A 12,140-nucleotide genomic window follows, 5' to 3' on the forward strand; every position below is an offset into this window, starting at 1 on the left:
AACTGAATTTTTACAGGTAACAGTTTTTGAAAAGGATACTACAAGAAATATATCAATGTAGGCCACAGTATCCTACATCTGAATCTGAGAATGCACAGGAATCTCTTCCTCATTATTAATGAGAAATTAGAAAACATTAGCTTTCAAGATAGTAAACCAAATGTTAAGACCTACACTATTCCTGAATGCCTTGAATGACAGATTTTTTTTTTTTTTCCTACAGTCACTGAACCAGCAATATAAGCTATTTTAGACTTATATATTTATATATTTAAGGAACAATATGGAAGTGATGATTCTAAAAATCAGCATGGGACAGAATTGCCCGATTCAAATGAAACAGAAAGATAAACACTTTATAAACAAGTAATTTATTAAAATTCAACATAGTAACTATTGAAAATGTTAGCTGAAGTGAGAACCTCTAGGGACTGACTGTGGATGAGACCTGCATTTTTTACAGTTAAAAGACAGAAAAAAAAAGAGGGGGGGAAAAAGGAAGGAAAAAAAAAAAAAGCCCCAAATAAGCCACTCTCCCACCTGTCCCCCTGTCTCCCAATCCCCCAAATACTGTGAATCCAAACAAATACATCTTCTAGGGAACAAGTCCAACCTAGCTGACACAGGTACTTCAGAAGGAGCAAATTTGCAAGGAAGGCTAGGAATACTATTTGAAGCACTAAAATGCTAGTTGAAAGATACCTACTCCCATTAAAACAAACAGCAACAAAAATCAAACTATTATACCTAGAAAGATCTTGCAAAGGAAATAAAAATTCCTTTTCAGTTAAGTAAAGGTATAAGTGTAAAAGAGATAAACCAGAACTAATACCTGTTAAAATATAGATGAGGGTAACATTAACAAAAATTGAAGTACACGCTGATTCAGTTTGCAGCAAGGAAAAGAAGATAAAGCCTATGTGTGAATGCAGTGGAAATAGTAGACATTTATTATCTTGGGGTCAGAAGCAGATTCAATGTTTTCTAGCATAGGGACCACAGACAGGCTAGCCACTGTGCAGCACTTTGCCTCCTCCAGATTGTCCCGAGCTGAGGAGGAGTTTCGCTGCTGCACACCACCACCGCACGGTCACAGAGCATCAGTGCCTGGACCACGGCAGAGCTCAGGAAGCAAACGTTAACAATGGATCGTCAAATCTCTAAATCTCCACCATTTTATACCATTAAGCATTTCTGTTCAAGCTCCCGGAGCAGCAGACACAATGCCAATCACGTAATTAGACACTGAGGCAGGACACAAGACAGGGTTAATAGAACAACCAGGCCTTCCAGCAACACGGAGGCAGCGGTAACATTACAAAAAGGATGCGCATATATGGATACATGTGATACCACATTCTGCCAATACAATTATAAAATCTGATTGTTGCTTAGTTTCTTGCATACATATGAAATATAACTGCGTCTGTAACGCTTTTTTATTCCATGAGGAGATTGCAGAGAAAACAGAATACACCCAAAAAGAAATGGAAGGAATATGGTCTTACTTTTAATTTGGTAGAATTTATTTGATAATATTTCTCTAATTATTTATGTCTTGGCTATGGTCATTATTACTAGAAGTGAGAGAGAACTTTCATCACATTAATGGGAACACACTGATTTCAATAGGAAAAGACAAAGTCTCAAGATGGGAGGCTTAAAAATAATTGACTGAAAAAATATGACTGTCCTGGTTTCAGCTGGAATAGAGTTAATTTTCTTTCTTGTAGTAGGTATAGTGCTGTGGTTTGGATTTAGGATGAGAATAATGTTAATAATACACTGATGTTTTGGTTGTTGCTGGGCAATGTTTATGCCAAGTCAAGGATTTTTTGGCTTCTCATACTGCCCAGCCAGTGAGGAGGCTGGGCGTGCACAAGAAGCTGGGAGAGGACACGGCCAGGACAGCTGACCCAAACTGGCCAAAGGGATAGTCCATACCATATGATGTCATGCTCAGTACATAACTTGGGGGAAGCTGGCCGGGGCATTAGACCACAGCTCACGAACTAGCTGGGCATCAGCTGTCTGCGGGTGGTGAGCAGTTGTGCTGTGCATCACTTGTTTTGTATATTCTTTTATCATTATTATCATCTTCCTTTTCTGTCATATTAAACCATCTTTATCTCAATCCACGAGTTTTACTTGCCCCCCCCCGATTCTTTCCCCCATCCCATTAGGGAGGGTTGAGTGAACAATTGCGTGGTTTTTTTAGCTGCCTGCCAGGTTAAACCACAACAATAACCTTTATTTGCTAATTCAAAAACTAGTTCTGTCCACCTTTGAAATCTTGGTACCTTAAGCTGTAGTGGTGCTCGGTGGTACTGACAAAAAAACCCAACCCATAAAAATGCAAAAATAAAGTTGCGAATTGTGGCAACATAACAAAAAATGAGCAAACCTTTAGTGTTTAAGTGTTTCTCTCCCCAAAATGTCCATTTACCTAAGGGTTCTGATGAGCCAGTTAATTTGTATCAATTAAATAATAATAGTAATAATAATAATAATAGGATAAGTATGTAAAGTAGTAATATAAGCCATTTTTATAGGATTTTATCTTTTGTTGTACCTGTGGATCAAAAAGAAAGTAAGGACGACCACTCCTCAGTTGCAGCGCAATATATTCCTCTTGATTCCCAGGTGATGCAGAGAAAAAAATCAAACCATCAGGTTCCTGGGTTCTAAATTTCACTTTAATACCTGGTTAGAAAAAGCAAGCAGATGGTTAATGCCAAAAATGGTTCTCACGCATACGAACAGTGTAATTACAAAAAAAAAGTTGTTTTAAAACCAGCAGTAAAATGGCAAACCAAAATCATGGAAGTTTTGTTCACTTAAAACCCCTGCCAGTCATTGCAGGAGAAATTTTACTAATCCAGCCTGAATCAGCCTTTGAGAGAAATGTCTGTGATTTCAGAGCCCTTACTCATCCATAAAAAAAAGGTATGCAATTGTAACTTAGGCTATTCAGTAACTTCTTGCTTAAAAAAATGTAATTGAAATATTAGCATACTATTCTAATACTTGATGTTTTACATGTGGATTTTCAGTTGTCTCAACATTTCTGTTCACAAAGTGGGAATGAGATTCCTGCATGGAAGGATTTCTATGAAGAGTAGTGGGGGTTTGGGTCTCAAAGACATATATACACAGACATTTATATGTATAATTATATGTACTCTTTTATAAATGTATATACACACATGCACAAAGAACATCTGAAAAAGAACAGGTTTTAACAAAAATTGGACATATCCCAAGGAGTAATTGATGAACTAATCTTAAATAAGAGCATTTCCAGATCATTATCAACAGTCCTCCATTTGGCTTCTGATAAAACAGTCTCAGCACATGAAATGTCATTCAAGTGGCACACAAGAAAAAAAGTAGGGTTTTTTACATTACTTTTTACCACAAATATCAAAACAGCAAACTATTTAAACAGCTTGTAAATATTGGAATATTGTTTTCCATGATATAAACTTACTCCTAACTATGTAACTATGTAAGGACACATTAATGAAACAACTTATAAACTATAAGTTTCGAGAACTATAATTATGAATAAGCAAGTTTTGGATAGCCACCAATCTTGTTATAACACCTTTCTTTTAAGCTACCTCATGGAACATCATCCTACAGAAAGAAATAAGAAAATTACAGAACCATATGTCCAATTTGACCCAATTTTTCTAACATGCAAATCCAGATATCGCAGGCCGGGTCTACGGTGGAGCCCTACCTTAACTGAACTAATTTATTTGCAAAGTGAAATGGAAAAGCAGCAATAGTAACACCTACGTCTGCTGTACTTTGAGGTTCCAGGTATTTCCACCTGCGGTACCTGCTGGAGAGGCCACGATTGGTGGCCTCTAATCCCAGCAGTGAAGAGCACAGGTAATTTAACAAACCACCAGTATTTTTATCAAGTTGCCAAAAGACTTTTCCGAAGACTAAAGGATCCCTCCTCACACCTAGTTCAGAAGTACAAATACAAACAAAATAACTGAGTTTCTGCAAAAACATCATTATTTTATGTCATGTTAGAAAATACAAATTAAATGGTTCATAATGGTAATATTAGAATAATTCTTAAAGTTTTCAAATGTTACATAGGAGCTTTCTTTCTTCTTTGGATATTGAAGAGGCTTACAAACCTTAATTCCTGTGTGTAGAGCTGCCAGAGCTTCATATAAAGTATTGATGAGCCGGGAACCATCTTTCTCGCTCACAGCCCATACAGCAAATTCTTCTAAATTCCTTTGTCATCTATTACATAATTCAGAAAAGGACTCTGCCCCTTTAAGTTCATGTACCTGGAGCTTCTCATGAGATAAGGAAGTTTGCATAATCTAGCTCTAAATAAGTATTTTCATATCTCAATATTAGTAGTTCCCTGTATTTCTAGATGTGGGTGCTATGAAGGAACCAAATATTAAGCAAACTTCTGCATCACAGGTAATATTTCTACTGGAAGATAAAAACTTGTGAAATTAATATTTTTCACTGGGACATACTAATTTAAAAAAAAAAAAAAAAAAATCTGAAAAGGTCCAGGTTGGACCTTATGGTCAAAACAAAGCCAGAAATCCCATTCAAGCCTTATAACAATCAGGTATATGTCATTCAGTTGCAGTACTTTTTCTGCCCTATTGACACTGAGCACATTTGAAAATGGATCTTACTTAACCTGAACACAGAAAGCTTTCTTTTGAAAACCTGAGAATTTTTTGCAGAATTTTAAACCCACACTGGATCACCAAAAAAACCTTGCAGTTATTTTTGGCGGGAGATTTTGCAAGAAAGTTTCTCAAAGAAACTTGAGTCAGCTATTTCAGTATGCATGTCTAAAGCCTTAACTTCAATGTTAAATACAACAGATAAAGAGAATCAGAAATAAAACAGTGACATTACAATTACTTCTGTAGTTTGTCATGTGCAGAAACCCCATCTCAGCCACACTACTGAGGCTACTAAATCTTGGATGGAAGACATGACCATCTGTGGGACATAGTATGAATGTACTTTTAATCAACTGAATCTTGAATTGCAACTGAAGAATTCACCCAACAGGCCTGTTTATGTGACAAAAATGATTGGTCCACAAGGAGCTGTTATCATTTCTGGGGTAAAAAACAACAGGAAATTCTACTACAAATTAAACATTAATGTAAGTCATTATAGCTGCAATTGGAGAAGCTGTCAGAATTCCTTTAATTATAAAGAAATTTCTTCAATTTCTGTAATTGATTTTCTTTACTTATAATGGCATCGTACAAAACATAATACAAGCATTGTATAGAGAGAACATAAAAGACAAAAAAAAAGAATACACAGTAATAAAAGGATGACTAAAATAAATTACTAATATTACAATTAATGTTTTAAAGTATCCCAAAGTGTCTCGGCATAGACCAACCTTCTGTCAGGATCTACATAGTTTCAATTTATGCAGTAGCAGATTGAGATTAGATTTTTATCCTTGTTTCAAAGATGGCACATACAGGTTGTTAGAGGAATGAGGACGTGAGTGACCAACGTGGGCATTTTAAAGGCATTCACCTGAGCAGCAAAATCAGCATGCTACCTTGCGAGCGCATACAGTTTTGAGAGTTCCTTCTCGTAACAGGCTGATATTAAAAGAAAAAAAGATATACTATTACCAGGTCAGACGAGTCAGAACCCATTTTTTTGTCTAATACAGAAAAAGCATATGGAGCGATTTTGATACCGACTCTTTACCTCCCTCACGTAAGTTTAGCAAGTCTGAGAACTTCAGCGACATTTCACATTCAGACTCAGATTCACGTCTGGATTCAGACTCTTCTGGTGCAAATCAGTACATTTTGCAAGATCTGCACAAAAGCATTTAGCAGGCAAGAATGTGCTCTTAGGAGGCTGGCTGCGGTTTTTGCTTAAAGCAAGTTTACAGAGCACATGGGATTATTTTTGAGTTTAGAAAAGCCAGTTGGTAGTCGGAGGAAAAAATTAATAAATCAGAGCAGCTCCCAGATTAGCATAACATATACTAATAATTTATAATTATTACAGCAATAAAATTCACTTCTGACTAATGCTAAACATTTTTTTCTTGCAAAATAAAAGGTTTCAAATAGGTTTTGTTTGACCAAGAAATTTTATTCATCCAGACTAAAGAGGTTTTTCTTCCTGTGAAACATCTTTCCAATTTAACTGAATTGAATTTAATTTGTTGGGGTTTTTTAAAAAAAACAAAACCAAAAAAACCCACAAACAAACAAACAAAAAACACAAAACCAAAAAACCCCCCACCAAAACCAAACCCCAGCATTTCAAAATACAAAAACATTCACAGGACTCAAAAAATGTCTTTTGACTTTTTGAAATTTTGGGGAACAGGATTTGAGGGGAGAATGTAGGCAAAGGGGCAAGGTAACTGAAAACATCTTTTACAATAACAGCTGAGAGACTTCAGCAAAATGAACTACTTAAAACTAATCTCTTTGTCCCATGTATGCAGCTAAACCACCTGTAAAGTACCTTTCTCTGCAACCAGATGTTCAGAGGCTAGCTCAAAATAGCCAACAAATGCAAGCTATTAGACTCACTAAATACCCAGAAGTTGCTACAAGTCTCAAAAGTCCCATGCCCCTTCATCGAAACTGAATAAATATGTCCAAAAGTGTCAAGAACAGCCTCATAAATGTATTTCCAACCTGAACGCAGTCAGCAAGAATAGTGTTAGTTTAATTGTAATAAATAACCAATGCATATGCATAAAATTAAAAAGTAAGAATAATAATTAGATACCCTAGGATATTATGGACATTTTCTTTGTGGACTTAAGAAATCATAAAAGAAAATAGTTTACAGTTGGAAAACAAATTAAAAAAATCAAACCTGCCTAATATCTGGAAAATCACAAAACATTACTGGAAGTGAATTTTGCATAATCTGTGAAGCACATTCATTTTCAGTGCAATTTCTCCTAGAATTGTACAATTGTACAAACACCATTTGTATTTCCATTCTACTTATGTCACTATGTGAAACGGTGTAAATAATTATGTAATTGTACATTCCAATCGAATGAACAGAAAATCGTTGGCAAAGAAAGTGATCTCTATGTTTACTAAAGCCCTTATTTGTGCATAATGCCAACTAAAATGAATAGAAATTGTATATAAAATTTTGACTACAGCATTAGGCTCTCAGCAGTACCTTCAGGATGACAAAGGTTAAGCGTTTACTTAACATTAAGACTGTGTACAAATGCTTTTGTCTAATCAAACTACATTTACCCACAGAAATTATGAAACAAAATTGGGTTTTAACTGGGGAGGGGGTAGATAAGGAGTAAAGCTCTCAGTTATTATACACTTCCATTGAGTGAATATTTAGCCGTTATTCTCTGTGAGAGTGATTCTGCACGCTACATGCCATTACAATAGCTAAAACACATTTAAAAAATGTATTTTTAATAAGGAAATACATCTTTCAAGAAAATAAGAAGGGAGACTTCACGAAAATGGCTCCACATTTAAAGCGGTCTCACATAATGGACAACGGAATTAGGGGAAAATAAGGAGCTCAGCGGACACTTTCCTGGACATACTCATGAAGATCCTCTGCTGAATACCAGCAGCTCTTCACACTGTGTGATGGCCTATAGCTTTCTGGATTTTGTTGAGAGAAAAAGCTGGAAAGTATTCTTCCCAAATCTGTCCAACATCTTTTGTTGTCTGTGGTACAGGATCAGGCTCTATATTTCACTGTTACCTTAATGCGTTTGAAAATGTTTTTGAAGTTCATCATCACAAACATTAAACTGAGTTAGTAATTCCATCAATCAAGTAATGCTGTCCATTTTTAAGTTGCTTTGGATTTTAGTAGAAATTGAAAATATATATTTAGAAGTCATATACGTATGTACATATACATAGGTACACACACATATACGTACACACAAACACAGAGAAAATTTTTCCCAAACTTCTTCCAAGCTGTGACTAGACAGTCCAATTGTAGGTCAGCAGACTCTTTTGTGTAAAACCAAGAGTAGCTGAAGAGCCATTGTTTTTAAAATTAGTCTGTACAAAACCTCCATATTTTGAAAAAGTCTAACAATTCAGAATGACACGATTTGAAGACTTTTTTTTATATACTCTTAATACCTCAAACTGCCAAAAAGCTGAGTCAAACTAAAAGGTTGAACATGCATAAATACAGAATATGAGTGAATGAAAGGGGGACTATGTAACACTTCTTCTGGAAACCAACCATCAGGCAAAACCCCAAATCCTCTTGATGAGAACTGAGTATTTCTTTTACACTGAAATGACTAATTTGATACCTGTTTTTTCTTATTTTGCTTTCTACCCCATTATACCCACTACTGGTAAAACAAACAGGACATTTTAGCTTTAATCTTCTTACTACATAACCTAAATAACTTCAGTCATGTTTGCATTAATGCTGCATTAATCATGTTGTTGCGTATTAATGAGTTTTCAGGCTATGCTAATTACTGTCATAGATTCTGCAGCAGCCCATTAAATATACAAATTACGGAATTAAAGAGCCAGAGCTCTTCATGATTAATCTTTAAATGGAGAAAAACTAATGATGTCTGTACAAAGTTTCTCTCCACTTTTGGCTGACTGAGCCCAATGAACAATCAATTAGAGTATCTGAAGAACAAGAATAGTGCACATACTAAAAGATTTGTTATGCTGTTATTCTATGCAGAAGATATATACATTTATAAGTTTCTATCAAATGGACTTGTGCAACATATTCTAGTCTTTAAGGTCTCCTGAAGTGTTGCACGGGGGTAAAAGCTACAGGATATTCCAATTCATTATTGCATACTCATAGGAAGCTGCTGGTTCCATATGAATATAGTAAATCAATCTTCTCCTTTTAGCAAGGACACAAGTCCTGCTACTCCCTAGTAAGAAAGATTTACAGCAAACCTTGGTGAAAAGAAAGCTTAGATAAGTTTAAAGTCATTTGATAAGATTTGATGTATTAGTAGCACTTTATCCCCTCGTTTACAGAGCGATGCTTTTTCAGGAATAGTGTAACACTCAGTGGTTAAATCAAGAGATTCAAAATTAGGAGACCTTGAGTCTACACCCAGCCAATGACTGAGGTATGTCACCCCCTGCCTCCATCTTCCTTCCTGAAGAATGGTGGCCAATATCACTTGTGTAAGATTCTATAATGTTTGAAAAATTCATTACCGTTTTGTTCTATGTAGCCTTAAATATATATAAAATCAGCAAAATGCCAACATGTATTCAGGAAAATTACTAGACACTAGGTATCTACTGATATTTGAGAAACACTAATACATAAAAAAAAGGTATTACTCTAACCTTTTCCAAATACTGCATATTATGCAAAACATCACAAGACCTCCCTAAAGCGTAGATTCGCAGTCCATATTACTATTACTGCGCACATCAATAGTTGTGGTTTAGAATTAACCGGGCCATTCCAGACCTGTCCAATTAGTTCTTTATACCATGGGAAAAAAAAATAAACCATACTTCATACGTTAAAGACTTTATATTTATAGAAAGTAGTTCTTTTCAAAAAAAAAAAACAAAACACCAACACCAAAACCCACTCAGAGCAAGATTGATCATGGCATGAGACTACTCTCTTATGAAGATAAAGTGAAAAAGACTAGATTGCTGCAATTAGTACACAAGGAGGAGGACATAATACAAGGATATGAGATTGTCTAGGAAAGGCAGATGGGGAGCAGAGAAGCTTCCCAACACACGCTCAACACAAACAAGACAGCATTCAGGGAAAGTAAAAGGGAAGCAGTTCAAAGCAGAGATGTACCTTATCACAGGCACTTTACAACTTCCCAGTGAAAAGAGAAACATCGTTATGACAATCTGCAAAATATTGACACAAGATGTATCTGAGAGTTTAGCAAGACCCAAAAGGAACTGGACACTCTGACTACTTAGATTTATCTAAATAAATAAATGAAGGCCTCAGAAAAACAGAGATCAGGGTGAAATCTGATACGGAGATGCAGATGATACCATTAACTGTTAGCATTCCTCTGCCACTAGAGAAAACATCCCGTTGTTTACCCAGAGGTTTTAAGCAATACAATCATTAAAGAAACTAGTGTCCTGACTCAAACGCATTTATTAAGCAAGCCTAGGAGCACAATTCATGACGGTCTTCTGCTTGTGTACATTGGGACAGTATACGACAAGCATACATCCAACTAGCACTATTTTTTCAGAGCACAGCTACCAGAGTAGAAATAATAACTGTAATCGTGAAATTTCAGGAGTCAAGCCCTGCTTGGGGTAAGGATCAGCTGCTAGTTTCTTTCTGTGTTGCTCTGAATACTGAAGTGAAATATGAACAAAGAGGAAGCATCAGCCCAATATTCAGCTAATGCTCCTGTTGCTGTTATTGTTCAACCTGAACCAAATTTGAGAAAATTTGACTCAAATGTGGCCTCTCACAAATAATACCTGTAATCTTTATTTTTATTTATTTATCTTTATTTTATGTAGGCTGAAAAGAAGTTCAACAAGCTCTGATTTTGTTAGAAAAGGAAGAATATAGTTTCTAGGAGTGAAAGTCCTTTCTGAGCAATTTCATGAATTCAAACTGTGACATTTAAAGTATGGAAATAGAGGCAAGCATTCATCGTCATTTCAGGATAGATTCTTTAGAGAAAGGACTGTATTCTGTTGCCCGTATGTGAATTAGTGCATAAAAAAGGTCATCTTATGCAACAAGGGTAAGGTGGGAGAGGCTTCGAGGTGTTAATGCAATGCAAATCATAATTACTAGAAATATGATGACAAGAAGAATCACTTCAAAGATTTACAACAGTGCAATCTATAAAAGGTCAACATCACAGAGAAATCAGAAATGAGCTGGAGGTCAGTACTTGTAAATAGCGCTTCAATTATAAGCCTTTAGTTAGTATTTCCAGCAGCAGTACAAATGTAACACCGCACAGAGAGTAATTTAACTGATCAAGGGAAAAGAGTATGACTAGAACTGAGTAAAACGCAAATACATCAAAATTAAAGTCAGTGTAATGATCTGAAACACAGCAAATTTAGACAACAGTGCACTAGCCAAGGCACAATCCCATCACGCAGCACCGCAGAAGCTGGAAGCACAATAAGGTGGAAATCCTGCAGCAAGTGAAGAAGCTTATTGATTAGACAATGTACATACGGAACAGAGGAATAACTAAAATAAGCTAATGAGTGTCATGAGGAATACTACGGGACAAAAATGGAAATGTAACAAGGAGGGGGGAAAAAAAACCCTTTTAGACAGAAATACAACACCACAGAGCAAACACTCAGCAAAAAGCATAGCTTCAAGTTACAAGCTCAGCAACAAATGCTGCTTATGGTAGAACTGCAAAAACGCTAACAACATATCCAAGTCTTAAGGTATACCAGTAAAGTGCAACAAAACTGCTAAATTAAGAACTGCAAGTAATATATAATATTTTCAACTAGTAGCATTTGTGACAGTATTTCCCCTATTATTGACACAATGACCTTTTCCAGAGGAAGCCTAAAACTGGCTTTATTTGCAGGAACTAAGTTCAAAAAAGGATTTCAATGGAATAATCACCTGCAAGTTTTATATATAGACAGCAAACTCACTTTTCTCACATTTACAGAAGAATGTGCTAGATATACCATGACATACCAGCTGACAGCGAACAATTATTTCCTCAGCCTCCATCAGTTTAGGTGATTGTAGAGGTTCACTCATTGCCTTCTAAAATATTTGCCACCTAATGGAACTGCACCTTGAAAGAGTTAAGAATGTTCCATTACATTTTGTTCTGTTATCCATGTGCCTCTTTACCTAGGAACCACACACTCTGTAAATTAAGTGCTTTATGGGGTTTGGCATGAAATGTTCACTGAAAACGCATCCAAACACTTCATAGCACTTACACAGAATATTTTACTTAGAATATGATCCACTGCTATCAAAACACTATCTTCAACACCCCGAGTTCAGTTTCATAGTGAAAGCGTCACCCTTACAGATCAGGACAGAATGGAAATAGAAAAGTTCAATCCAACCTCTCTTGCACTGGACGTGTAGGGTCAGCTGCAGCCCTGAAAGCTGGC

The 12,140-nt window shown here is 36.0% G+C and overlaps 1 protein-coding gene across 1 annotated transcript in view; it reads right to left on the reverse strand.

Annotated features, from left to right (window-relative positions):
* USH2A (usherin) overlaps positions 1 to 12,140 on the reverse strand; it is a 396,138-nt gene that overhangs the window by 249,996 nt on the left and 134,002 nt on the right. The window contains exon 21 of the mRNA XM_075749252.1: positions 2,573 to 2,703. Within this exon, the coding sequence (XP_075605367.1) occupies positions 2,573 to 2,703 (131 nt within the window). The remainder of the gene's footprint in view (positions 1 to 2,572; positions 2,704 to 12,140) is intronic.

The sequence above is a fragment of the Balearica regulorum genome, chromosome 3 (assembly GCF_011004875.1).
Source record: "Balearica regulorum gibbericeps isolate bBalReg1 chromosome 3, bBalReg1.pri, whole genome shotgun sequence".
Taxonomy (NCBI): domain Eukaryota; kingdom Metazoa; phylum Chordata; class Aves; order Gruiformes; family Gruidae; genus Balearica; species Balearica regulorum.